General features: G+C 43.4%; 2 protein-coding genes across 8 annotated transcripts; one reads left to right on the top strand and one right to left on the bottom strand.

Annotated features, from left to right (window-relative positions):
• Positions 1-7: 7 nt before the first annotated feature.
• Positions 8-27,466, top strand: LOC125376684 (oxidoreductase NAD-binding domain-containing protein 1-like). Of its 2 annotated transcripts, XR_007219209.1 has the most exons (5): positions 8-167; positions 1,988-2,227; positions 3,891-3,987; positions 25,646-25,865; positions 26,858-27,466. XR_007219209.1 is itself a non-coding variant. In XM_048388400.1 (4 exons), the coding sequence occupies exons 1-4, from the start codon at positions 72-74 to the stop codon at positions 25,810-25,812; spliced, it is 600 nt and encodes a 199-aa protein (XP_048244357.1). In that variant the 5' UTR covers positions 8-71; the 3' UTR covers positions 25,813-26,408. The 2 variants fall into 2 exon arrangements, 1 of the variants encoding a protein (XP_048244357.1); XM_048388400.1 differs by lacking the exon at positions 26,858-27,466 and having other exon boundaries at positions 25,646-26,408.
• Positions 9,221-24,226, bottom strand: LOC125376312. Of its 6 annotated transcripts, none has more exons than XM_048388363.1 (5): positions 23,889-24,226; positions 23,371-23,562; positions 21,261-21,708; positions 18,627-18,710; positions 9,221-18,044 (listed from the first exon to the last, which is right to left on the bottom strand). In XM_048388363.1, exons 3-5 carry the CDS (start codon positions 21,676-21,678, stop codon positions 9,751-9,753), a joined length of 8,796 nt encoding a protein of 2,931 aa, XP_048244320.1. In that variant the 5' UTR covers positions 21,679-21,708; positions 23,371-23,562; positions 23,889-24,226; the 3' UTR covers positions 9,221-9,750. The 6 variants fall into 6 exon arrangements, with proteins under 6 accessions (XP_048244320.1, XP_048244321.1, XP_048244323.1 ...); XM_048388364.1 differs by lacking the exon at positions 23,889-24,226 and having other exon boundaries at positions 9,221-17,471; positions 17,535-18,044; positions 23,371-23,621; XM_048388366.1 differs by lacking the exon at positions 23,889-24,226 and having other exon boundaries at positions 9,221-13,812; positions 14,203-18,044; positions 23,371-23,620.
• Positions 27,467-27,944: the final 478 nt, after the last annotated feature.

Raw genomic sequence — 27,944 nt, 5'->3', positions numbered from 1 at the left:
TTACCATGATATGGTGTTGTGTTCAGGTTGATAGCCACATCCCTGGTGTAGATACAGTAGGGGGCTTCTCCATGCGGTCGTCACCGGGTCTGCTACATAGGGACGGGATGCTGCAACTGGCAGTCAAACAAAGCCCTCATCCACCTGCACACTGGGTGCATACAAAGGTCTGATTGTGCAGTTGACTCGTTTAGTAACATTTGTGTGGAATGTTTGTTTCCTGGAATAATGCTGCACGCAGTAGTATTCCAGCTATATGACAGCAATCTCTAAATAAATCTGGACAAGAATTCTACATATCTAAATCTAGAAATCTGTCAAGAATATTGCACTCATATAGTGACTTGTGTGTGGTGGGGAGGGGGGCTTCTTGTACATTCAGGACTAATGCTGGTTCTATAGCGAGAGCCGAGTGAGATACCATGCCATAGTTTAACAAGGGTACCCCACTAAGACACAGTATACTCACTCCGAGCCGACCAGTCCTTGTTTTAGCTCTGTATGGCCGAGCGCCAGGCAGGGTAACAACAAATACCATATTTAAACTACTTTTGGTATGACGCGGCCGGGAATCAAACCCCCGACCTTCCGCTCTCGGGGTGGACGCTCTATCACTAGACCACGGAGACGGTCATCGTTACTAAGTATCGTTATTACCTCATGGGGACCCGAGTTAGAAAAGGTCAACAGCAACCTATGCTTGTCGTACCCCACCCAGACACAGTCTGATTACACCGTGCTGACCGGTCCCTGTTTTATCCCCTTAATGCAGAGTGCCTAGGGTAACCACAAGTCCCATATTTTTACATCTTTTGGAACCACTTGTCCGGGGATCGAACCACAGACCTTTGGATATCTGAGCAGCCTGTGGTCAAAACAATTTGAGAACACTTGCCCAAACTTGTGCATTGGCATCAGATCCTGTTGGTTTTTATGTTGGGCCAAGAACAAAAAAATCTGTTTCAGGTAACATGGCCCTAACAGATTATTTATGTAAGGGTAATTATAATGTTTGACATGTACATTCATGTTTATTCTGATGTCAGTGGCAGTGTATGTCCTATTTGTTGGTCCAGCATCAGCAAAGATAATATACAGAACATTTAATCTGACATTTGGGTCGCAAGTGAAACAGTGGTTTGGTCAGGTTACCTGAAACAAGTATTTTCATGCCGACTAGACGAAAAAGGATTTTTTCTCTAGATTTGGAACTAGTGACATAATTTGTCGATATATGAATTAAAAAACTAATACATAGCAGTAGAAGTTAACCTGTAATCTTACTGGCCTGGACAGCAATAACACATAAGAACACCAAAAATCAGCCTGAAATTCTAACAGTCTTCAGAATAACTCTATCATTATCTCAGTGGGACTAACTGGGTAGTACAAAAGTCAGTTGCTGATTAATTTTTGATCAAAATTATCAGAAATTTTATCAGTGATGAACAGACATTGGCGGCAGCCATAAACTTTTTATATTTTGACTTCTTTTCTGAAATGACTCAATGGATTCATCTGAAATTTGTGTGGATGTGTGTTACTTCAAGGGGATTAAGTGTCTTCAAGGGATCAAAACTGGAATTTCAATATGGCCGCCAGATAGCCATTTTTGACTTGGAAACATAAGATTAAAAAGATCTTCTTCGCAAAAACTTAAAGGGCATGAGACTTGAAACTTTGTGAGACGATCACCTTATGTAGTACTCAGTTCGGTTCAAGGCATCTTGATCGTAAATCAAATATGGCTGCCAATGGCCTTATTAAAAAATGCAAAGCATTCTGAGTCATTGGTCATAAACATCTCCTCTTGATTGCACATTCTGATCAACATGATCCAATTTAATCATTAATGTACAGAGTCTGTATTCAGCAATTACCAATCAGTATCAGTGTAATAAACTTCCATTGAACTAATTCTGTTTTCGGTCTGACATACCAAGATTTATTTATGCATCTACCGGTATGCTTGGCTCATGTTTACCAGTGCAAGGTGGGGGCTCAAGTGGACCTGCGTGTGGGTGGCGACTACTTCTATGACCCTCAGCCAGGCGAGGAGCCTCCCACAAACCTGCTTTTGGTGGCGGGTGGGGTCGGGATCAACCCCCTCATGAGTATGCTGAGCCACGTTCATGATCTGCAGCAGATGGCGACGACACGCATCATGTGCCCAAACAAGGTCATCCTCATGTTCAGTGCCAAAACCAAGGAGGAACTTTTGTTTAGGGTATGGTGACAGTTTTCATTTACTTTCAGGTCTGGTTTTAAAGTTAGTATCGGTATTATATTTTTTATATTTAAATTATTCTCACAGTTCAACTGAAAATAGAATGGGGTTTAGTATGCAATCTGTATTTTCTCTATTAGACACCAGGGCCCACTTGCACAAAGCGATCTTAGCGCAAAGATGATCTTAACTCCCATACTTGAACACAGGCTTAAAATAGTCTTAGCGCTAAGATCATTTTGTGCACGTGGCCGGCCCCAGGGCATTTATTAATTTTGTGCAAGCCGTTGACCCGGCTTCTCTTTGAGGCCTGTTGTCTATTTTGTTTAAAGCTGGCACAGTGGCAACTCACTTCCTTGCCGAATCCAACATTCTATAGTCATACAAAGCATGCATTTGCAGAAAACTGTCAGTTGGATCTGTGGATTGCACTTCAGACTGCAGTCAAATAAATGTACAGATTGTTTCATCCTGTGTTCGAGGTGTAATTTCTACATAAGCAATACAGAACCTGGTGTAAAATGGGAATTAATTCACGTTTTGTTTGACATGAAATGCTTATCTTTGACGACTGAACATTTAGCCTATGATTCCTCTGTACACCACTTCATAGTGACGATAGATAGACACATATCTTGTTTCATTATGCCTCAAAGTGAGATTGACCCATGAGAGCAGAACTACTGACACCACACGAGCCCGTAAACCGTCATTGAAAATCTAATATGGTTGTTACTCACCAAATGTGAGACTGTATGCCAGTAACAGCCATCTTGGATTTTCACACATCCACCTCATATATTTCACATACAAATTCTGGTACATTGGTTATTCAACACTGTTTGTGTTTTTATATAATTAATTGTGATGTGCAAGGACAGACATTTTAAACAAAAATCCCGTTCATGACTTTATTGATAAAGACTATAGTTAAACATTTCCACAAGGTTTGCCTGCTAAGGCTTGAAGAGTAGTCTCCCTTTGATCCAGGCACCATGAGGGTTAAGGGTTGTTGGTGTGAAGTTTTTAGTTTGACATGATATACATGTGCAATAAAAACACCAAATAGTGAAAGCATTTCGGCATAATAAATTTGTGGTGGTGTCTTTAGTTGCTGTACCTGGTGTCATATTAAGTGAGCAGAATAATATTGGGCGAGGCGCTAATAAAACAAAATGAAACAAATGACAGTCGGACAGTGAACACAAGACCAAGCCAGGAGAAGTGTCAGTATAGTGTGGGAGGAAAGCCAGAAGTGATGCAGGCCTCACTCCGCTGAAACCCACAAGCACGGGTATGGTGCTGGCAAACCTAGAAACGTAATCTGGGCGAACCGGGATTCGAACCCACATTCGTGGGTTTCTGGCGTGCCAATGGGAAGCAACTCTGCACAGTGAATCTAGGTGACTGGGCCACCCGTGGTTATTGAATGTGGAAGTTCCCCTGATCCTGATTAAACATCATGTTCGTGTATCACTTTAAGGAAAATACTATTGCTGTGGTAATACGTGTGAAGTAATACAAATTGACCATTCAGCATTGAGACAGCTAAGTATGTTGAGTGAAATATATTTTGAGATCTTTTAATGATCCAGGTGTAAGGAACTTTTCTTGATAGTTCAGATTTCTGATACCCAGTACTGATATTTGATTTGTTTTTCAGAAAAGAATTGATGAATTATGCAATATGAAGTCAAACAACATGTCATCAATGTATTTCATCACAGAGGAGACGGCTGGGAAAGGAGACAACTTTGTTTGTAAGTTCGCTTTGTCTGTTAACATGGTTGACACGGTTAACATAATATTAAAGACTGTTTATCCCTTGAGTAACTGGGCCAAACCTTCAGTAACTGGGCCATCCCTTGAGTAACTGGGCCATCCCTTGAATAACTGGGCCATCCCTTGAGTCACTGGGTCGTCCCTTGATTCACTGGGCCATCCCTTGAGTCACTGGGCCATCCCATGAGTAACTGGGCCAAACCTTCAGTAACTGGGTCATCCCTTGATTAACTGGGTCGTCCATTGATTCACTGGGCCATCTCTTGATTAACTGGGCCTTCCCTAGAGTAACTGGGCCAAACCTTCACTAACTGGGTCATCCCATGAGTAACTTGGCCATCCCTTGAGTATCTGGGTCATCCCTTGAGTAACTTGGTCATGCCTTGAGTAACTGGTCCGAACCTTCAGTAACTAGGCCATCCCTTGAGTAACTGGGCCATCCCTTGAGTAACTGGGTCATCCCTTGAGTAACTTGGCCATCCCTTGAGTAACTGGGCCATCCCTTGAGTAACTTGGCCATCCCTTGAGTAACTTGGCCATCCCTTGAGTATCTGGGTCATCCCTTGAGTAACTTGGTCATGCCTTGAGTAACTGGTCCGAACCTTCAGTAACTAGGCCATCCCTTGAGTAACTGGGCCATCCCTTGAGTAACTGGGTCATCCCTTGAGTAACTGGGCCATCCCTTGAGTAACTTGGCCATCCCTTGAGTAACAGGGCCATCCCTTGAGTAACTGGGCCAAACATTGAGTAACTGGGCCATCCCTTGAGTAATTGGGCCATCCCTTCAGTAACTGGGCCATCCCTTGAGTCACTGGACCATCCCTTGATTAACTGGGTCGTCCATTGATTCACTGGGCGATCTCTTGATTAACTGGGCCATCCCTAGAGTAACTGGGCCATCTCTTGAGTAACTGGGTCATCCATTGAGTAACTGGGCCATCCCTTGATTAACTGGGCCATCCCTTGAGTATCTGGACCATCCCTTGAGTAACTGGACCATCCCCTGAATAACTGGGCCATCCCTTGAGTATCTGGGCCTTCCCTTGAGTAACTGGACCATCCCTTGAGTAACTGGACCATCCTTTGAGTAACTGGGCCATCCTTTGATTAACTGGGCCCTCCCTTGAGTAACTGGGCCATCCCTTGAGTATCTGGCTCATCCCTTGAGTACCTGGGCCATCCCTTGATTAACTGGGCCATCCCTTGAGTATCTGGACCATCCCTTGAGTAACTGGACCATCCCTTGACTAACTGTGCCATCCCTTGAGTAACTGGGCCAGCCCTTGAGTAACTGGACCATCCCTTGAGTAACTGGACCATCCTTTGAGTAACTGGGTCATCCCTTGATTAACTGGACCATCCCTTCAGTTACTGGGTCATCCCATGATTTGACTGGGCCTACCCTTGAATAACTGGGTAATCACTTGAGTAAGTGGGCCATCCCTTGTGTAACTGTACCATCCCAAGAATAACTTGGTCATCCTTTGAGTAACTGTGCGATCCCTTGAGTAACTAGACCATCCCTTGAGTGACTGTGCCATCCCATGAGTAACTGGGCCAGCCCTTGAGTAACTGGACCATCCCTTGAGTAACTGGATCATCCTTTGTGTAACTGGGTCATCCCTTGATTAACTGGGTAATCACTTGAGTAACTGGGCCATCCTTTGAGTAACTGGGTCATCCCTTGATTAACTGGGCCCACCCTTCAGTTACTGGGTCATCCCATGATTTGACTGGGCCTACCCTTGAATAACTGGGTAATCACTTGAGTAACTGGGCCATCCTTTGTGTAACTGTACCATCCCACGAATAACTTGGTCATCCTTTGAGTAACTGGGCCATCTTTTGAGTAACTGGGCCCACCTTTGAGTAACTGGGCCCACCCTTGAGTACCTGGACCATCCCTAGAGTACCTGGACCATCCCTTGAGTATCTGGACCATCCCTTGAGTAACTGTGCCATCCCATGAGTAACTGACCCAGCCCTTGAGTAACTGGACCATCCCTTGAGTAACTGGACCATCCTTTGTGTAACTGGGTCATCCCTTGATTAACTGGGTAATCCCTTGATTAACTGGACCATCCTTTGAGTAACTGGGTCATCCCTTGATTAACTGGGCCCACCCTTCAGTTACTGGGTCATCCCATGATTTGACTGGGCCTACCCTTGAATAACTGGGTAATCACTTGAGTAACTGGGCCATCCTTTGTGTAACTGTACCATCCCACGAATAACTTGGTCATCCTTTGAGTAACTGGGCCATCTTTTGAGTAACTGGGCCCACCTTTGAGTAACTGGGCCCACCCTTGAGTACCTGGACCATCCCTAGAGTACCTGGACCATCCCTTGAGTATCTGGACCATCCCTTGAGTAACTGTGCCATCCCTTGAGTAACTGGATCATCCCTTGAGTAGGTGGGTCATCCAATGATTTTACTGGGCCCACCCCTAGAGTATCTGGACCATCCCCTGAGATACTTTGTCATCCCTTGAGTAACTGGGCCATCCCTTTAGTTACTGGGCCCACCTTTGAGTAACTGGGCCCACCCTTGAGTACCTGGACCATCCCTAGAGTACCTGGACCACCCCTTGAGTACCTGGACCATCCCTTGAGTATCTGGACCATCCCTTGAGTAACTGTGCCATCCCTTGAGTAACTGGACCATCCCTTGAGTAGGTGGGTCATCCCATGATTTTACTGGGCCCACCCCTGAGTATCTGGACCATCCCCTGAGTCAAAAACAAAACCTCAGGTGTTTTCAAGGGGGGTAACATCTTGTTTCTGGTTTTGGTTTTTGATACAAAGTTCCCTTTCCATAAAAAAAGTCTATGTATTTGCAGATAAGTAATTAAAGAAGAGATTGGTGTACTAGTGTTCCAACCTATTTAATGATTTGTAACCAATCAGGTTGAGGAAGTGTGCTGTAAATCCTACCGCACACATTAGCAAACCTTTTTCACGGTACTTTCCATAGCCCATAGTAGCGGTCCTACTAAATAGCATACAGGGGCCTCCACTAGAAATCTCTTAATTGTTTCATAACAGCTTTAAATGCAGGTTAAGTAGGACTTCTTTCAGTATCAATACTGAGTTTGTCCCAGGTATTGAGGGAATCAATGTTAAATGTTCTTTTGAAAGATGATGTTCCGTTTCTCAAATTATGACTGGATTTGTCGGATACATTTGTTGGAGTCAGTCAGATATATATGATGACCATTGATTATTAATTATCTTATTAATTATAATATGTAATGATGACCTTAACATACGTCTGAAATTACCATAAGATCTGCATTGTTGCACTGCATTATGGGCTGTCAGACGTCTGATGAAACCTCCCAGACAAATGCGGTCATTTCCAGATCCTCTTGGACCTTAAATACTATAACTCCCTGGTAGAAACATGGAATAACTGATATTAATCGATGAACAGAAGAGGGCATATGGTAACCAGCGCTGACATGATTAGGACTCGGAAGGCCACATTGGATGCCTGTGTTATCTGACGTGAAAGGAAAGATGGGTGGCACTTGAGAGTTGTGTCCCTTTGCAAGTCAAGCATCGAGCTCCTCATAGCGATAGCCTCTTCGCGGAGCTCTCTATACTATCTCCGCTACCAGTCAAAGCTCACCACTGTGATAGGTGGCTACAACCATGCTTGGAGTTGAACTCGCAGCTGACCCGACCATCATGTTTACAAACAAGTGACCTAACACCTAATACTCTTACCCCTGATAGAATCTAGAACCAATCTGATAAAAAAACAAACAAAAAGGTAAATTCATTTGGTTGGTTAGTTTGTTGTTTAACGCCGCACTCAGCAATAGTCCAGCTAAATGACGGAGGTCTGTAAATAATTGTGTCTGGAACAGACAATCCAGTGATTAATGGTCAGTCGTTAATCTTTTTAAAATTCACTATGATGGCATTCCCAAAGACATAAAGAAGTATAACCACTGCTACATTTGGGCTATGAGGGCAAGTTTCAAGATTCTTGCAATGGCCGCGCCCACACTGTTATCAGGAATGTTTCCGGGAGTGTAACGAAGGTGTCGCTCACTGAGGAGGAACTTGGTCAAGCCTGATCCTGGCCACCAATTTCTCACTTCTTCAGTCCAAGATGGATAGTGCAATAAAGAGGAATGATGAAATGACACGAAAATCACCTTTACTATTTATAAATCTAGTAGACCGCCTCCATGGTCTAGTGGTAGAGCGTCCGCCCAGAGACCGCCTCCGTGGTCTAGTGGTAGAGTGTCCGCCCAGAGACCGCCTCCGTGGTCTAGTGGTAAAGTGTCCACCTAGAGACCGCCTCCGTGGTCTAGTGGTAGAGTGTCCGCCCAGAGACCGCCTCAGTGGTCTAGTGGTAGAGTGTCCGCCCAGAGACCGCCTCCGTGGTCTAGTGGTAAAGTGTCCACCTAGAGACCGCCTCCGTGGTCTAGTGGTAGAGTGTCCGCCCAGAGACCGCCTCAGTGGTCTAGTGGTAGAGTGTCCGCCCAGAGACCGCCTCCATGGTCTAGTGGTAGAGCGTCCGCCCAGAGACCGCCTCCGTGGTCTAGTGGTAGAGTGTCCGCCCAGAGACCGCCTCCGTTGTCTAGTGGTAGAGCGTCCGCCCAGAGACCGCCTCCGTGGTCTAGTGGTAGAGCGTCTGCCCAGAGAGTGGAAGGTATGGGGTTCAATACCCAGGTGCGTCATACCAAAAGACGTTAACAGATGGTACTTGTTGTTACCATGTCTGGCAATCAGCATAAAGGGGCTAAAACAAGGACTGGTCGGCTCGGAGTTAGTATACTGTGTCTGAGTGGGACATTCATGTTAAACTGCAGTATCTCAGTGAGCTATCACTATAAATCGGCATCAGTCCCGACTAGTACGCACGCACACACACACCAACATCGCTATATACCGGTAAGTGCAATATTCTGGGATGTGACTTTAAACCCAATTTCAGTACCTGCAAATCTAGTAAATATTGTGACACCATCAGTTCACCAATCGTCAGTGATTGCTGTTGAATGTAATTAAATAAGGTAACAAGTTACGGCATTTCATTATTTTACGTAACTGTCGGCTCGTGAAGAATGCTGATTCAGAAGAGACGTGTATGTTCTCCTTACTGAAGGAGGTCGGTGTCCAAGCTAAATCTGTCTATAAATGTGATTGTAGGGTTAAGTTTATTCTGGATTTGAAAGAAAAACTAGCAAAACCATCAACCTTCAAGGATGAATGAAGTTTATTACAAACTGAGCCAAAATTTACAATCACAATATATGTACAAAATTAGGACATTTCTACAATGCTAGCTGTCTGGCAATACATGAATGGTCAGTGTTAGCTCTTCGTATCAGAAAAAGATGGGAAGTTTGTAAAATCATCATTTCAACGATATTCCTGTCTATTGGAGACGAAAAGCTCCACCTCACTCTCAATATATTATATATTCAGATTGAATAATGGAAAAATAATTTTCTCTCAGAGAAAATTTGAGAAAACTGACTTAACTGTTAATATGGTGCCTCAGCAATGTCGCTCACCTCCATATGTAGGCAACAGGTTCAAATGTTGACAGCCACTTAAGAAATACTGTTGAAATATATACAGCATAAATACAAAATAAGCACAATGTATTGACTAAATGTTTACAGTGTTTCCAAGTCTGCAAGAATGAATGTTCTAGTGTAGAACATAGTTGCAATACACAATCAATAAATTTCCTTTAGAACACATAACACGCAGCTTAATCAGTGAGGATGTTTAACTGTTTGAAGATACTTGGCTAGTGTAGGATGTCCTCTCATCTGAGCTACACATTCAATGTCCTCATTACTGTCTGTTAGAAGTGTGAGGTCAGCTTTATGCTGCACAAGGAGGTCAACCACATCTCTATGTCCATGGAATACAGCTTTCATCACAGGTGTGTATCCTTCACTCCCTCTAATGTTGATGTTAGATGGAGACAGGACATGTTGTACTATAGCAGTGTTCCCCCCATGACAGGCAAGATGAAGTAAACTATCACCATCTGCATCCACCAGTGTGAGGTCAGCTTGGCTGGACACAAGGAGGTCAAACAAACTTTGATGTCCATTGACAGCTGCCTTCATTGCTGCTGTCCATCCATACTGCCCTCTGCTGTTGATGTCAGAAGTTGTCAGGACATGTTTTACAATAGCAGTTTTCCCACCCTCACAGGCAAGATGAAGTAAACTATCACCATCTGCATCCACCAGTGTGAGGTCAGCTTGGTTGGACACTAGGAGGTCAAACACACTTTGATGTCCACTGACAGCTGCCCTCATTGCTGCTGTCCTTCCATACTCCCCTCTGCTGTTGATGTTAGAAGGTGTCAGGACATGTTTTACAATAGCAGTGTTCCCACCCTCACAGGCAAGATGAAGTAAACTATCACCATCTGCATCCACCAGTGTGAGGTCAGCTTGGTTGGACACCAGGAGGTCAAACACACTTTGATGTCCACTGACAGCTGCCCTCATTGCTGCTGTCCTTCCATACTCCCCTCTGCTGTTGATGTTAGAAGGTGTCAGGACATGTTGTACTATAGCAGTGTTCCCACCACGACAGGCAAGATGAAGTAAACTATCACCATCTGCATCCACCAGTGTGAGGTCAGCTTGGTTGGACACTAGGAGGTCAAACACACTTTGATGTCCACTGACAGCTGCCCTCATTGCTGCTGTCCTTCCATACTCCCCTCTGCTGTTGATGTTAGAAGGTGTCAGGACATGTTGTACAATAGCAGTGTTCCCACCACGACAGGCAAGATGAAGTAAACTATCACCAGATATAGACACCAGTGTGAGGTCAGCTTGGTTGGACACAAGGAGGTCAAACACACTTTGATGTCCAGTGACAGCTGCCTTCATTGCTGCTGTCCATCCATATCTGCCTCTACTGTTGATGTTAGATGGAGACAGGACATGTTGTACTATAGCAGTGTTCCCACCCTGACAGGCAAGATGAAGTAAACTATCACCATCTGCATCCACCAGTGTGAGGTCAGCTTGGCTGGACACAAGGAGGTCAAACAAACTTTGATGTCCATTGACAGCTGCCCTCATTGCTGCTGTCCTTCCATACTCCCCTCTGCTGTTGATGTTAGAAGGTGTCAGGGCATGTTTTACAATAGCAGTGTTCCCACCCTCACAGGCAAGATGAAGTAAACTATCACCATCTGCATCCACCAGTGTGAGGTCAGCTTGGTTGGACACTAGGAGGTCAAACACACTTTGATGTCCACTGACAGCTGCCTTCATTGCTGCTGTCCTTCCATACTGCCCTCTGCTGTTGATGTTTGAAGGTGTCAGGACATGTTTTACAATAGCACTGTTCCCACCCTCACAGGCAAGATGAAGTAAACTATCACCATCTGCATCCACCAGTGTGAGGTCAGCTTGGTTGGACACTAGGAGGTCATACACACTTTGATGTCCACTGACAGCTGCCCTCATTGCTGCTGTCCTTCCATACTCCCCTCTGCTGTTGATGTTAGAAGGTGTCAGGACATGTTTTACAATAGCAGTGTTCCCACCCTCACAGGCAAGATGAAGTAAACTATCACCAGATATAGACACCAGTGTGAGGTCAGCTTGGCTGGACACAAGGAGGTCAAACAAACTTTGATGTCCATTGACAGCTGCCTTCATTGCTGCTGTCCATCCATACTGCCCTCTGCTGTTGATGTCAGAAGGTGTCAGGACATGTTTTACAATAGCAGTGTTCCCACCACGACAGGCAAGATGAAGTAAACTATCACCAGATATAGACACCAGTGTGAGGTCAGCTTGGTTGGACACAAGGAGGTCAAACACACTTTGATGTCCAGTGACAGCTGCCTTCATTGCTGCTGTCCATCCATATCTGCCTCTACTGTTGATGTTAGATGGAGACAGGACATGTTGTACTATAGCAGTGTTCCCACCCTGACAGGCAAGATGAAGTAAACTATCACCATCTGCATCCACCAGTGTGAGGTCAGCTTGGCTGGACACAAGGAGGTCAAACAAACTTTGATGTCCATTGACAGCTGCCCTCATTGCTGCTGTCCTTCCATACTCCCCTCTGCTGTTGATGTTAGAAGGTGTCAGGGCATGTTTTACAATAGCAGTGTTCCCACCCTCACAGGCAAGATGAAGTAAACTATCACCATCTGCATCCACCAGTGTGAGTTCAGCTTGGTTGGACACTAGGAGGTCAAACACACTTTGATGTCCATTGACAGCTGCCTTCATTGCTGCTGTCCTTCCATACTGCCCTCTGCTGTTGATGTTAGAAGGTGTCAGGACATGTTTTACAATAGCAGTGTTCCCACCCTCACAGGCAAGATGAAGTAAACTATCACCATCTGCATCCACCAGTGTGAGGTCAGCTTGGTTGGACACTAGGAGGTCATACACACTTTGATGTCCACTGACAGCTGCCCTCATTGCTGCTGTCCTTCCATACTCCCCTCTGCTGTTGATGTTAGAAGGTGTCAGGACATGTTTTACAATAGCAGTGTTCCCACCCTCACAGGCAAGATGAAGTAAACTATCACCAGATATAGACACCAGTGTGAGGTCAGCTTGGCTGGACACAAGGAGGTCAAACAAACTTTGATGTCCATTGACAGCTGCCTTCATTGCTGCTGTCCATCCATACTGCCCTCTGCTGTTGATGTCAGAAGGTGTCAGGACATGTTTTACAATAGCAGTGTTCCCACCCTGACAGGCAAGATGAAGTAAACTATCACCATCTGCATCCACCAGTGTGAGGTCAGCTTGGCTGGACACAAGGAGGTCAAACAAACTTTGATGTCCATTGACAGCTGCCCTCATTGCTGCTGTCCTTCCATACTCCCCTCTGCTGTTGATGTTAGAAGGTGTCAGGGCATGTTTTACAATAGCAGTGTTCCCACCCTCACAGGCAAGGTGAAGTAAACTATCACCATCTGCATCCACCAGTGTGAGGTCAGCTTGGTTGGACACTAGGAGGTCAAACACACTTTGATGTCCATTGACAGCTGCCTTCATTGCTGCTGTCCTTCCATACTGCCCTCTGCTGTTGATGTCAGAAGGTGTCAGGACATGTTTTACAATAGCAGTGTTCCCACCCTGACAGGCAAGATGAAGTAAACTATCACCATCTGCATCCACCAGTGTGAGGTCAGCTTGGTTGGACACTAGGAGGTCATACACACTTTGATGTCCACTGACAGCTGCCCTCATTGCTGCTGTCCTTCCATACTCCCCTCTGCTGTTGATGTTAGAAGGTGTCAGGACATGTTTTACAATAGCAGTGTTCCCACCCTGACAGGCAAGATGAAGTAAACTATCACCATCTGCATCCACCAGTGTGAGGTCAGCTTGGTTGGACACTAGGAGGTCATACACACTTTGATGTCCACTGACAGCTGCCCTCATTGCTGCTGTCCTTCCATACTCCCCTCTGCTGTTGATGTTAGAAGGTGTCAGGACATGTTTTACAATAGCAGTGTTCCCCCCCTGACAGGCAAGATGAAGTAAACTATCACCATCTGCATCCACCAGTGTGAGGTCAGCTTGGTTGGACACTAGGAGGTCAAACACACTTTGATGTCCACTGACAGCTGCCTTCATTGCTGCTGTCCTTCCATACTCCCCTCTGCTGTTGATGTTAGAAGGTGTGAGGACATGTTTTACAATAGCAGTGTTCCCACCACGACAGGCAAGATGAAGTAAACTATCACCATCTGCAGCCACCAGTGTGAGGTCAGCTTGGTTGGACACAAGGAGGTCAAACACACTTTGATGTCCATTGACAGCTGCCTTCATTGCTGCTGTCCTTCCATACTCCCCTCTGCTGTTGATGTTAGAAGGTGTCAGGACATGTTTTACAATAGCAGTGTTCCCACCCTGACAGGCAAGATGAAGTAAACTATCACCATCTGCATCCACCAGTGTGAGGTCAGCTTGGTTGGACACTAGGAGGTCATACACACTTTGATGTCCACTGACAGCTGCCCTCATTGCTGCTGTCCTTCCATACTCCCCTCTGCTGTTGATGTTAGAAGGTGTCAGGACATGTTGTACTATAGCAGCGTTCCCACCATGACAGGCAAGATGAAGTAAACTATCACCAGATATAGACACCAGTGTGAGGTCAGCTTGGTTGGACACAAGGAGGTCAAACACACTTTGATGTCCAGTGACAGCTGCCTTCATTGCTGCTGTCCATCCATATCTGCCTCTACTGTTGATGTTAGATTGAGACAGGACATGTTGTACTATACCAGTGTTCCCCCCCTGACAGGCAAGATGAAGTAAACTATCACCATCTGCATCCACCAGTGTGAGGTCAGCTTGGTTGGACACTAGGAGGTCAAACACACTTTGATGTCCACTGACAGCTGCCTTCATTGCTGCTGTCCTTCCATACTCCCCTCTGCTGTTGATGTTAGAAGGTGTGAGGACATGTTTTACAATAGCAGTGTTCCCACCACGACAGGCAAGATGAAGTAAACTATCACCAGATATAGACACCAGTGTGAGGTCAGCTTGGTTGGACACAAGGAGGTCAAACACACTTTGATGTCCATTGACAGCTGCCTTCATTGCTGCTGTCCATCCATATCTGCCTCTACTGTTGATGTTAGATGGAGACAGGACATGTTTTACAATAGCAGTGTTCCCACCATGACAGGCAAGATGAAGTAAACTATCACCATCTGCAGCCACCAGTGTGAGGTCAGCTTGGTTGGACACAAGGAAGTCAAACACACTTTGATGTCCACTGAGAGCTGCCTGCATCACTGCTGTCCATCCATACACCCCTCTGCTGTTGATGTTAGATGGAGACAGGACATGTTGTACTATAGCAGTGTTCCCACCACGACAGGCAAGATGAAGTAAACTGTCACCAGGTGTATCCACCAGTGTGAGGTCAGCTTGGTTGGACACAAGGAGGTCAAACACACTTTGATGTCCGTTGAGAGCTGCCTGCATCACTGCTGTCCATCCATACTCCCCTCTGCTGTTGATGTTAGATGGAGACATGACATGTTGTACTATAGCAGTGTTCCCACCACGACAGGCAAGATGAAGTAAACTGTCACCATATGTATCCACCAGTGTGAGGTCAGCTTGGTTGGACACAAGGAGGTCAAACACACTTTGATGTCCACTGACAGCTGCCTTCATTGCTGCTGTCCATCCATATCTCCCTCTACTGTTGATGTTAGATGGAGACAGGACATGTTGTACTATAGCAGTGTTCCCACCCTGACAGGCAAGATGAAGTAAACTATCACCATCTGCATCCACCAGTGTGAGGTCAGCTTGGCTGGACACAAGGAGGTCAAACACACTTTGATGTCCACTGACAGCTGCCTTCATTGCTGCTGTCCATCCATATCTGCCTCTACTATTGATGTTAGATGGAGACAGGACATGTTGTAGTATAGCAGTGTTCCCACCACGACAGGCAAGATGAAGTAAACTGTCACCATATGTATCCACCAGTGTGAGGTCAGCTTGGTTGGACACAAGGAGGTCAAACACACTTTGATGTCCACTAAAAGCTGCCACCATTACTGGTGTGTATCCACACATCCCTCTACTGTTGATGTTAGAAGGTGACAGGACATGTTGTACTATAGCTGTGTTTCCACCACGACATGCAAGATGAAGTAAACTATTACCATATGTATCCACCAGTGTGAGGTCAGCTTGGTTGGACACAAGGTCAAACACACTTTGATGTCCACTGACAGCTGCCTGCATCACTGCTGTCCATCCATGCACCCCTCTGCTGTTGATGTTAGATGGAGACAGGACATGTTGTACTATAGCTGTGTTTCCACCCTGACAGGCAAGATGAAGTAAACTATTACCATATGTATCCACCAGTGTGAGGTCAGCTTGGTTGGACACAAGGTCAAACACACTTTGATGTCCACTGACAGCTGCCTGCATCACTGCTGTCCATCCATGCACCCCTCTGCTGTTGATGTTAGATGGAGACAGGACATGTTGTACTATAGCAGTGTTCCCACCACGACAGGCAAGATGAATAATTCCGCTGCCATGTTTATCTTTCACTTTCAAATTTGATGTTGTCTGCAGTAACTTAAAACATCCCTCTGATCCTGTGTGTGCTGCAACCATGACAGGGGTCCTGCCATTCACATCAACAGAGTTTATAACATTATTCCCAGGTTTCCTGGTTAACAGGACTTTCAGGGTTTTTTCCAATCCTGATTTACAGACAAGATGGAAGATGTTTTGCATTCCCTTGTCCCTTGTGTTAATATCAGCGCCTTCCTGCAGCAGATACACAAGTATGTCAGAGCTGCCACTTTCAGCAGCTACCAACAAAAGTCTGTTCAGTGTCAACTGATGGTCATGTTTCTCACTCCTGCTGAACAGCCATTTCAATGCTGTCACATTGTTGCTTTGTGCACATCCTTCCATGGCCTCACTGATTTCTCCTTGAGTGAACTCTTCTCCAGTTGTGTGTTCTATATCTGTAATTAGACGTGCATTATGTCCAAGAACTGCCCAGTACAGAAAACATTGTCCTTTCTCTTTCTTGTGAAACCAAAGATGTTTTGTCCGATCACAATGAAGTTTCTTGAGCAGCTTGAAAACTGTGGCGTCTTGTTTGAGAATTGGATGTGTCACTGATTTAGAAAACTGTCCTTGTTTAATAGACTGTGTAAACCTTGTGGTAAGTAGGTCATCATAATTCTCTGAGACATATATCAAATGGAGATGATCATCAACTTTGGTTTCTTCAACCTTGTCACCTTGTACCCTTTCAAACAGAAAGTCATCACTGCAGTGCTTCAAAACAAAGATTGGACTGATATTGTACAAGGCACACGCACAAGCATCATAGATTGAAGAATGAGCAAAGCCAACAGTGTCTCCTCTTGTGAAGAATGTACCTCTCAAACCTTTAGCTGCTTTGTACATGCCTGAACGTGTAGCGTCAGACATCATCTGTAAAACAGTTTTGACCAGGCTGTCCATTTCCTTATCCTCACCTTCACTGTCTAACTTGCTCAGGTCCAATTTGTCTTCACACAGTAGCATCAGAACCAGAATGGCCGATCGGTCATTTCTCTCTTCAAGCAAACGCTTTAGCTCTAACCTGAGATAAAACAGTGGTTCCTTGAAAAATGATTTTCCATTTTTGTAGAAAGATGAAAATTCAAAACAAAGTTTACAAATAAGAGGGAATCCAAAGATATTTGAACAGATTTCCAGCTCACTGTAATCAGGTATATGTTGCATGGAGCAGTCACCGAGAGCTTTCCTATGTCGTTCAAATATTGTCTTTTTCTCTTTGTCAGAAAGCCAGTATTTATCTTGTGTGGTTAAATCCATTACAGTTTGACCTTTGAACAGTTTGAAACCCTCGTACTGCAGTTTTGCAAGTCCATCATGGAAGTTGTATGACTTTGATGTGAAGACAACACGAATATCTTTTGTTTGAAATTCTGGTTGACTCTGCACTTTCTTTCTGGATTTACCAACAGCATCACTATCTTTTGTTTGAAATTCTGGTTGACTCTGCACTTTCTTTCTGGATTTACCAACAGCATCACTATCTTTTGTTTGAAATTCTGGTTGACTCTGCTCTTTCTTTCTGGATTTACCAACAGCATCAGTGCTTTCATGCATTTCTGACTGCAGCTTTTCCGCACTCCCCTTTTGTTCTAAATGGAGGAGAAGGTTGTTTAGAAATGATTTCACCTGTGATGTATTCGCAGATAATCCAACAGTACCAAACATGTCATCTACTATGAGGAATACTCTGGGGTGGCTACTAAGACACTGGTCTAAGTCAAACTTCTCAATGTTGTCCACAAACACGACCTCGTAGCCTTTGCATCTATACTGTGAACCCAACACCAGAGCCATCGTTGTCTTGCCTTCTCCCGAAGCTCCGCAGATGGTCACATGTCCAAATTCCTTCAATTTTCGTTTCACGTCTTTGTAGGGTTCAGTTTGAAGAAAAATCTTCTTCGCCTCGTCTGTGCGCAAATCAAGGGTACCTGTGGAGGAATGAAAACTATTAACCATCCCAGCAAATACTTGGATGTTAAAATTAAACTACAAAATATTTGCTAACTACAAACATCTTCTTGTGTTAATCATTAGGGGGGTAAAATGCATCTGGATTATACATCACACAGATGTGTTCCTGACTTAGTGTACACAACTATATTCATATTTTATAGCCCTCTTCATTCAGTCTTGTTAATAATGGCAATGTTTGCCATTTTGCCAGTTTCAACCCTCTTCAACAAATTCAACCAAATTTAAATCTTAACTTTTAATTCGATACAATACCTCTCTGTGTTAAGCTCTTACGCCACCTCCATGGGAGGTCACATCATCAGAAAATAAGCACTGATCTGCTCTGAGAAGTGTTTAACAGAGTCTGGCACAACATCATTGTCAATACTTCTGGAGTTAGTATACACTACTCCATCACCCATCAGTACATGAGGGTGGCATTTGGGACAAGGGGAATAAAATTCTGATTGATGATCGGCACCACCTTCTCGCTGAGAATGGTAAGAGTCTTGCACAAGATCTAGTAGTTTACTGACCCTTCAGCCATGAACACTCACCTCTCCCAAGTGTTCCTTGTCCGGCCTGTCCAGTCATGATGTTCAGAGTGTTCGCCACCTGGGAGCCACCTGAAGGATGGTCACCTGTCAACACCAATATATCAGAAATCATCGGTAACCAACATTTGAATTGATCAGATATTCTCTTTACACATTGAATAACATCATTTAATTTTATTGCAGTGCTCAAGAGTGGAGTGTACATCATTTAGAAGTTTTAGGTTCTTTAGATAATAATCTTATCCCAGCAATAACAATTGCTGAAGATCAAAACATGTAAATCATGAATCAAGTTAATAAGCAACACATGAAGTTCAACAGGTAATAGCCAAGTTCATTATTACCCGAATGAGAGAAGGGGAGAGAGAGGTATGGGGTTCATTACATTTGATCAAGAAATAATAAATGGTCTTTGAGTTATGCTCCGGAAATAAACCCTGGCCTCATCTATCTGAACCTACACTCAATTTATTGTGATGGAAACCAAACGAAGAAATTTCAAAATTAGATACTGTGCAACATTTGATCAAGAACTATGGAACAGTCTTTCACAAACAGGCAGACATCAGCGATTCCAATATACCGCTACCACTTCATGGCGGGGATGACAAGTACGGAGTGTGATATTTGGAAGAATGGACAGACAGCACCGATTCCACTGCCTGGAAGGGATAACACGTATGGAATAAGTAATTTTTGCATGATGATTGCAACAGAAACAAGAAAGAAAGTTAACAAAGATCACATACCCGCATTATCCCAGCTGGTCAACAAAAAATAGTAAATAGTTTGTTCATTAATGACATATACCTGTTGCTTTAAGTCAGAGGAACTGCCCTTTCCTTTGCAACCCCATGAGGATGCATTATGAATTTGAAATGAACACATGTTTTTGCAAATATATTTCAATCTAGTGTGGGATAACCAATGCTTAGCACAACATACATTCTTGATGTTTCTAAATGTGTCCATGGAAACGGCAAAAATTAAAAAATTCAGAATCCTCAAACTAGCAAAAGGCACAAGTACCCATTGTGGTAAATGTGTGTAGCAAGTTTGGTGCATGGTTAAAAAGTTATTGGCCGTACAAAAGCTCGGACGGATGGATGAAAGGACAAACAGATGGAACGCTATATACCCCCCCCCCCCCCCCCCCCCCCCCCGAATTACTTTGTAAACAAGAATATAAAAGGTCTAAGTATAAGTCTCATCTTACCTTGTAGACAAGAAACAGCCACTTTATCAATGTTTCTAGAAGGCCCCAGAAATCATAATAAACCACCACACAAAGTGCCTCCACAACCTCATACCAGATCGAAGCACCTTGACCATCATTACACAGCACAACGCAATGTGCCTCTACAACCTCATACCAGATCGAAGCACCTTAACAATCATTACACACCACTACTCAATGTGCCTCTACAACCTCATACCAGATCGAAGCACCTTGACCATCGTTACACACCACCACTCAATGTGCCTCTACAACCTCATACCAGATTGAGGCACCTTGACAATCATTGCACACCACCAAGTAATGTGCCTCCACAACCTCATACCAGATTGAGGCACCTTGACCATCATTACACACCACCACTTAATGTGCCTCTACAACCTCATACCAGATCGAAGCACCTTGACAATCATTACACACCACCACACAATGTGCCTCTACAACCTCATACCAGATTGAAGCACCTTGACCATCATTACACACCACCACACAATGTGCCTCTACAACCTCATACCAGATAGAAGCACCTTGACAATCATTACACACCACCACACAATGTGCCTCCACAACCTCATACCAGATTGAGGCACCTTGACAATCATTACACACCACCACACAATGTGCCTCTACAACCTCATACCAGACTGAAGCGCCTTGACATTCATTACACACCACCACTTAATGTGCCTCTACAACCTCATACCAGATTAAAGCACCTTGACAATCATTGCACACCACCACACAATGTGCCTCTACAACCTCATACCAGATTGAGGCACCTTGACAATCATTACACACCACCACACAATGTGCCTCTACAACCTCATACCAGATTGAGGCACCTTGACCATCATTACACACCACCACACAATGTGCCTCTACAACCTTATACCAGATTGAAGCACCTTGACCATCATTACACACCACCACACAATGTGCCTCTACAACCTCATACCAGATTGAAGCACCTTGACAATCATTACACACCACCACACAATGTGCCTCTACAACCTCATACCAGACTGAAGCGCCTTGACATTCATTACACACCACCACTTAATGTGCCTCTACAACATCATACCAGATCGAAGCACCTTGACAATCATTGCACACCACCACACAATGTGCCTCCACAACCAGATTGAAGCAGCTTGACTCTAGCTTACATACTGAGAAACCTACAGGCCCTGGGGAGGATATGTACTAAATTTGAGGATGACTAATCAATGTGTGCATGCGTGCACGTCCGAGCTACATAACACTACTTTATTTTTCCTATATTTTTAAGAGATGGACATAATTCACTTGATGAATCAAATTGTAAATAGTGTTCCTGGGTAAATTATTTTAAAAATGACAAACAGGGTGACATTTTGGGGGGCAACAGTGACACCCACCTGTTCTTAATCTTTTCACTGGTGGCTGGCTCACTAGCTCAAGGTCCTCCTCGGTCTCAGCTGAACCAGCCAATACCAGGTGACCTCCAGGTTCCTCGTCTGAACTGACCACGCTGTTTCCAGAGTCATCCTCTGTTGTGAAGATTTCCCCAGCTGAACTTGCCATGTCAACATCAGAAATAGCCAAATGTCCTTGAGGCTCAGAAGTGTCCATGTGACCTTCAGACTGCTCACCAGAGGTTGCCATGGGACCTTCAGACTGCTCACCAGAAGTTGCCATTTGACCTTCAGACTGCTCACCAGAAGTTGTCATTTGACCTTCACACTGCTCACCAGAAGTAGCCATGTGACCTTTAGACTGCTCACCAGAAGTTGCCATTACCAGATGGTGTCCACAGTCTTCATCTGTACTGGCCATCACAGTTCTCTTCACATCGCCATGCACTATCTGTGAAAATGGAGGGGAATCTAATCAAGCTGTGACAATAAGTGAAGCCAGTCCGACATCATTGTGTCATGGGTACTGTAGCTCACCAGCTGTATATCAAGATTGCAGGTCATCATTTCAGTATCCCATTTGGGTTTTCATGGTTAAAACTTTACTTACAACACACTTTTTATAATGTCCTCTGTATTGAGCAGAGATTTCTTTGATTAAGAAAAGGGCTTTGTTGTTTATATTAACAAAAACATTGGTATTTTTTATTCTCAAAATGCATCTTCCTATCTCATTTATGAACACTGTCCATGATATAACAAGAGTACCACACGTTCAGAACCTTCTTCTTTGATGTAACATTTGAGGAGGTTCCAAAGAATTTGTGATAACTTCTTTGAAATGACCTCCTAATTTGTTTAATATGCTGACAAAAGAATAATGACTGCTATGTCATATTCCAAAGTCCTATTTCTCTGGTGTCTACAGACACCCAGAAATATTCACAGTAACTGTCCAAAAAATTAAAGACTATCTGTAAAAAAAATACATCCCACGTCAAACCAAGAATCTTTTTTTTAAATATAACGTAACCTAATATAATTGGTTGATTTACATTAGTTTTTTTTCTTTTTTATGGTATTATTATTGCATGTCTACCAAAGATAAATTCCAGATGAAGCCTTCTCATATAGTAATTATTGTGCATGCAAGGGTTCAGCTTTCTGTCTTGGGATTGCCGAGGGTCAAAATTCATTCATGGTTGTGAAACATACTTGCCAAAGTTCAGCTTCCTCAGTTTTGGAAATGATGAGTTTAACTGGGCTAAAAATACATTTGAAAGGTCATGGTCATAACGTAAGACCATCTCCTTGGTCTAGAGATAGAACGTCAGTGGTTCGATCCCTGGCCGTATCCTACCAAAAGACATTAAAAGAAGGTACTTGTCACTCAGCCCGACACAGTAAGGGGCTAAAACAAGGACTGGAAAGCTTGGGTCAGTATATTGTTTCTGAGTGGTGTATTCATGTTAAACTGCGGATTGGTATCTCAGAGGGTTAGCACTATAAAGCATTAGTCCGGAGTAGTACAACCACGCGAACATGCACATACATGCACACGCTCACAATTTGGGACGTGACGTTAAACACCATTTCACCTCGCATCAAAACATGAAGGTTAATCAAGGTCAAAATGTACAATATCAGAAAAACAGAACTTTTGAGTGTCTTGGCAGCCACATCAAAAATTGCATTTCAACGTCTTTAACATATAGGGATGTCATCAAGCTTCAGCTCAATCAGTGTCACACCAGAGAAGATATTCAGGAAGTAGACAGACAAGGACAAACAGACTGACCTCAAAATGGCGGCCGTGCTCAAAGTTTGATGAACATTTATATGAGCACTTGATAGGACTGAGATACAATAGCTTGTATGATTCATGCAAAGTTTCATATTCATAGGTTTGGCAGTCTAACGACAGATGGACCAACGGCGGCACAACGCTCATAAAATGAATTCAACATCCCTGTCTGAAATCTGCTTGAACATTTGGGTTTTCAAATCACTCCGGACGTTTTGTCTGCATGCCCACGTGTCTGTTACACAGACTCCGAATACTGTGTACATATATTACTAGCTGATTACATAATACTATACCAAATATACTCACGGAACACTACGTCGCGGAATACGTTGCAAGCCTTCAGCATGTTGAGAAGTGGTAGACTGGTACTTGAAACAGCATCCTGGTTGACACATCTAGCTGTACTTCCGTTGCAGTGCGCGGTAGAGCGAATCCTACTTTCGCTTTCACTTTCATCATCTTGCTCGATATACAGCAACAAGAAGTTCCCGTCCCGTCCTAAATATGATCCCATCATATCAATTGTCCTTCTCTTACTGCCATTTAAAGTTTTTTCGTGAGTTCATGTTTCTACACTGGCTTTTTGCTCGCTGTTCTTAAAGAAAACTGAAAAACGGGAATACCAAAACTATTAATAGCTTCGTCCCGCAGTGTATAGTAATAGTTAATTCCATTGGTTGTTATTACAGATACAGCCTGGTTCCCTTGGTATGCTACGCTGGCGCTAGACTATGCCAATAAAGTCTGATATCAGAGACGGGGCCCAGCTTACACTATGTAGCGCCAGCGCGGCATACCCGGGGAACCAGGCTGTTTCAACTTACTGAATGAAGAGATGGAACCCAGCTTCTGGCCAACACTCCACATTGACTGGTTCCCGTTTGTTCCTGCACGGACCAAAATTATATAGGCCCGTAGTTACTGAGAAGACAAATATCGAGAAAACAAACTAACGCAATCAGTAAACGAAAATTGCCAAAACACAAAACGCTTCGCCCCATTTTCCACAAACCTGTTTCCGTGTTTTATCTGTGCCGCATAATCGGCTCATGAAACGGGACTCGTTTGCGAAATTCATGCTTATTCATTGTCCAAACGACCTTCGAGGCGGATTCGATATTCGATTTATTGATACTAGTATCTAAAGTCATTAAGTGATATTAATATGTAGGGAGGAAATAGTAAAATGGCGCCCATAGCTAACAATCATTGTTGCCTAGGGAGTTTGTGGAAACAAGGTTTGTGCGTGATTTGTTGTCTCGCGGAAGTAAATATTTTGCCAATAACTGTTGAATTCTAAAACTTGTTGCAGCGTATCCATATATTTGTTCTTTGTTATAACGTGTGGTACATGCGGAATTATATGCACCGTCGTAGGTACACGTAGATAAAGTTAGTTCTACACAATGTAACATGGAAAATGTCGTCCGTTTACATTCACTTTCTATACCATAAGCACGGCCTTCAGAGAAACGTTCTATTTGTCGATACATAATATTGATCTATACCAGTCCACTTTTGGTAGGGATATTTGTATATTTCCATTATACACAAAACTCATTCTCATAATAATCATTGTTGCCTGAGGATTTTGTTTGAACAAAACACTTTTTGTGCGTGAATTTGTGTCTTGCGGAAACTATCTAGATTTTTTTATTGATTTTTATTATACATGAGATATAGACAATCATATGATTCGATTCCCAACATGGGCCGAAAGTGTGAAGCCCATTTCTGGTGTCCCCCGTCGTGATATTGCTAGAATATTGCTAAAAGCAACGTAAAATCATACTCACTCACTGATTCCCTATTGGTCCTGTTTTTCAGTGAAGTACAAGTCAGATCTTCAAAGCCTTAAACATTTGTTAAAACCACTTTAACATCAAGTGGGAAACCTTACTGACAGTTGCTGCAGATTTGAGCTGAGCAGGTCTACAGCTACATCAATGGTGACACCATGCTAAAAGCCCAATATTCCAGATGCCAAAACAACTATAATAGTTAATGTTGTGATTCATTCTAAAACTTAATAAATACATTTTGAACAAAGCCAGTAAGTGTACATCATATATCTGATATTTCTTATCTTCCAGCAGTAGGCTTGTGTTATCCTATTATTACAAGCAGATTCTATTTTTGACTTAACATAATGGGGGCGGTTTAGGTAGCCAAATGGTAAAAGCATTCACTCGTCACGCCGAAGACCCTGGTTCGATTTCCTACATGGGTACAATGTGTGAAGCCCATTTCTGGTGTCCACCGAAATAATACAATGACAATATACTGCTGGCATGTTGCTAAAAGCGGCATAAAATCAAACTAACGGTGAAAGAATATGTTGTTTGTGGGTTTCAATCCCAAAATCCCCCTGATTATTACCCATGATTCAACAGCATTGTCACGGGTTTAGCCTTAGTGGAAACATCTATGACAGTGTCAGTTGCTGCCAAGCCGTCCTTCTCCATAAAACGGGCGGAGGGGTGGGGTAGGTTGGGATGTTGGGGGTCAAAACAAATCACACGTCTTCAATAGTTTAATAAGGGATGTCAGCGAAATGTATGTTTTATCTTTATTCTCACAGACAGTCGAATCAAAGAGCAGCACATACACGAAGTGACGGACAGGTTGAAACCAGGGAAGGTGGAGTGCTACCTGTGTGGTCCATCCCCCATGATAGCAAGTATAGAAACAATGCTTAAGGCTTGTGGCATCACTGAACCAAGCATTCACTACGAGAGATGGTGGTAGATGCTCTGGGATTGTATACTGGAGGAGTATCATGGCATTATGGAATTCCTATGGTATGTCTTATTAAGTTTTAAGCACATACCAGTTGTGCCCTTGACAAATGTAGTGATAATTCAAATTAAGTGTTGCTGTATTTGTCAAAGGAATTCCCATAGGCCCTCAAAAACCTGAATAAAATCTGTGATCACTGAGCAGTCTCAATTTTTATTGATTTACAATTTCAGGTTTTCAGGTAACTGTAGTACTTTTCCCTTGATAATTCAGGGTGGAACTGGTCCCCGTACTGCATGCTTGTGGTACGAAATCATTGCTTTACTGCTCTGCTATTACTATCGGACATCTAGTGGTCGCTGACACATACCGTAGCTACGATTCAAGCCTTCATAAGCTTCTTCTTCAGTAGATGTTGAATTTGCACCGTCCTTCACAAGCTCCGTCACTGTACCTTACAGAATATCATTTAACCTTATACCCCCTTGTTCCCGAACCACTTACCTTCAAGTACACCCAGTATTTCAACTGAAAATGAATTTTGTCAAAAGGACTGCACCTGTCAAAACAAAGGGGTCGAGTTTACTGTTGGGCAAATGTGTCTAAAATTCTTAACCTGGACAGACAGCAGGGGGGGTGGGGGGGTGGGGGGGGGGGGGGGGGGGGGGGGGGTGCTGCTATGCGTGGTAGGATTTAAACGCCCAGGAACAGGTAAATGTAGAAAGATCTCCCAGATATTCTATTACGTTAATAAAGGGTCAACTGATCGGATGCAATCATCAATTAATTACTTGACCAATCGTTAAACGTAGAACAACACGTGTCTAATAACAAGATGGCGGACGTTGGCATGCACGCTCACGGGCGTAACGTGACCTCGGTCAGACTTAAATTTTTCTGATACGGACTATACTAGACTCCGTCCGACAAGTTAAACGCTTGACTGCACCCTACACCATGGCCAGCCACCCACCTGTAGATGATATAGTCCGTTCTACATAGCGTATACATTTGTAAACACATCCAACTAAGCCTCATCTTTCTTTCTTTTCAGACACAGCATAATTTTGAAGTTCAATGGGAAACGGCGTAGTGTACCAACTTATTATTTTAATAAATTGAACCTTGATACTTTTGTATTGTGTTTCTTTTCTCCAGAGCTGAAGGTTGAGTCACGTGATTTATGAATGAGATGCCATTCTCCATATAAGGAAAATCATACTATGAACACGGCGAAATGTCCCTTTTGAGGCAAAGCAGGCGTAAAAAGTCATATCATCCAAAAATATCTCCAACGGTAGATATCCCTTGTGTGAGATCAAGCGATACCTCCTTGGAGATATCACCACAAATGATGTCATTTGATTGTAGCAATATCTCCGGCATGACATCATATCCCTTGTACCATCACTGTGACGTCACAATTGTCAAGCAGCAGCATTGTTCTGGCTTATGGCAGCCCAGAAAATGTCAGTAAAACATTTACAAAATAACACTCTAAATTACCTGAGTAAACTTCTTTTCCCTAGTATGAATAATCTCTTACAAGAAAAACTCCCTTCAGTGAATCTACAAGTAATGATGGACTCAAATCTTTTAATATGTAAGGACAGACATGCTTTCAGTAGATGTGTTTTGATTCATATGAATACAACGTTATGTTTTAAAACAATAATTGATGAATGAGTGTGGCCAAAGTGAGGGCATCAGGTATTTGTGTATACCTCAAACCAAAATCTCAAAAAGCTTTCATCAAAAAAGATCTACGTCATCAAATGTCTTTTCGACCACAAGCAGAACATGGCCACATTTTATCAAATTTGATTTAAACACATCACACTTTTCACAGACAAAGTGGTCAAATTGGCTTTGACACCTCAAGATGACAAGAGGTACTTGTTGGCAGATGGGATCGAATCTCGACCCTATGGGTTTAATTCTATTTAGAAATTTGTAACTTCTAAGAAAGTATGACAAGTGTCTAGACAAACAATGGTTACATCATCACGAAATGAAAACTTCGAGTGGGGTGTGATCCTTGAAATGTGAAAGGTATTTATGTATTTTGTGTTTGGTTCTTTTTGAAATCATTAATTGTGAAAAAAAAATTCTTAAAAGATATTATTTCTTTAAAACGTAAG

The sequence above is a fragment of the Haliotis rufescens genome, unplaced genomic scaffold (assembly GCF_023055435.1).
Source record: "Haliotis rufescens isolate VD_foot unplaced genomic scaffold, xgHalRufe1.0.p SCAF_10, whole genome shotgun sequence".
NCBI classification, from domain to species: domain Eukaryota; kingdom Metazoa; phylum Mollusca; class Gastropoda; order Lepetellida; family Haliotidae; genus Haliotis; species Haliotis rufescens.
The sequence above is the reverse complement of the archived record's forward strand: the minus strand, read 5'-3'. Positions and strand labels throughout refer to the sequence as shown.

What these genes read in the sequence shown, in the direction of transcription:
- LOC125376684 (XM_048388400.1), top strand. Translation starts at nt 72, where the DNA reads ATGCGGTCGTCACCGGGTCTGCTACATAGGGACGGGATGCTGCAACTG. An exon ending in CACACTGGGTGCATACAAAG is followed by an intron (nt 168 to 1,987) that starts GTCTGATTGTGC and finishes CATGTTTACCAG; the next exon opens with TGCAAGGTGGGGGCTCAAGT. An exon ending in GAAAGGAGACAACTTTGTTT is followed by an intron (nt 3,988 to 25,645) that starts GTAAGTTCGCTT and finishes TTATTCTCACAG; the next exon opens with ACAGTCGAATCAAAGAGCAG.
- LOC125376312 (XM_048388363.1), bottom strand. Translation starts at nt 21,678, where the DNA reads ATGGCCAGTACAGATGAAGACTGTGGACACCATCTGGTAATGGCAACT. An exon ending in AGTGAAAAGATTAAGAACAG is followed by an intron (nt 18,711 to 21,260) that starts GTGGGTGTCACT and finishes TGGTGTTGACAG; the next exon opens with GTGACCATCCTTCAGGTGGC. An exon ending in ACAAGGAACACTTGGGAGAG is followed by an intron (nt 18,045 to 18,626) that starts GTGAGTGTTCAT and finishes ATTCCTCCACAG; the next exon opens with GTACCCTTGATTTGCGCACA.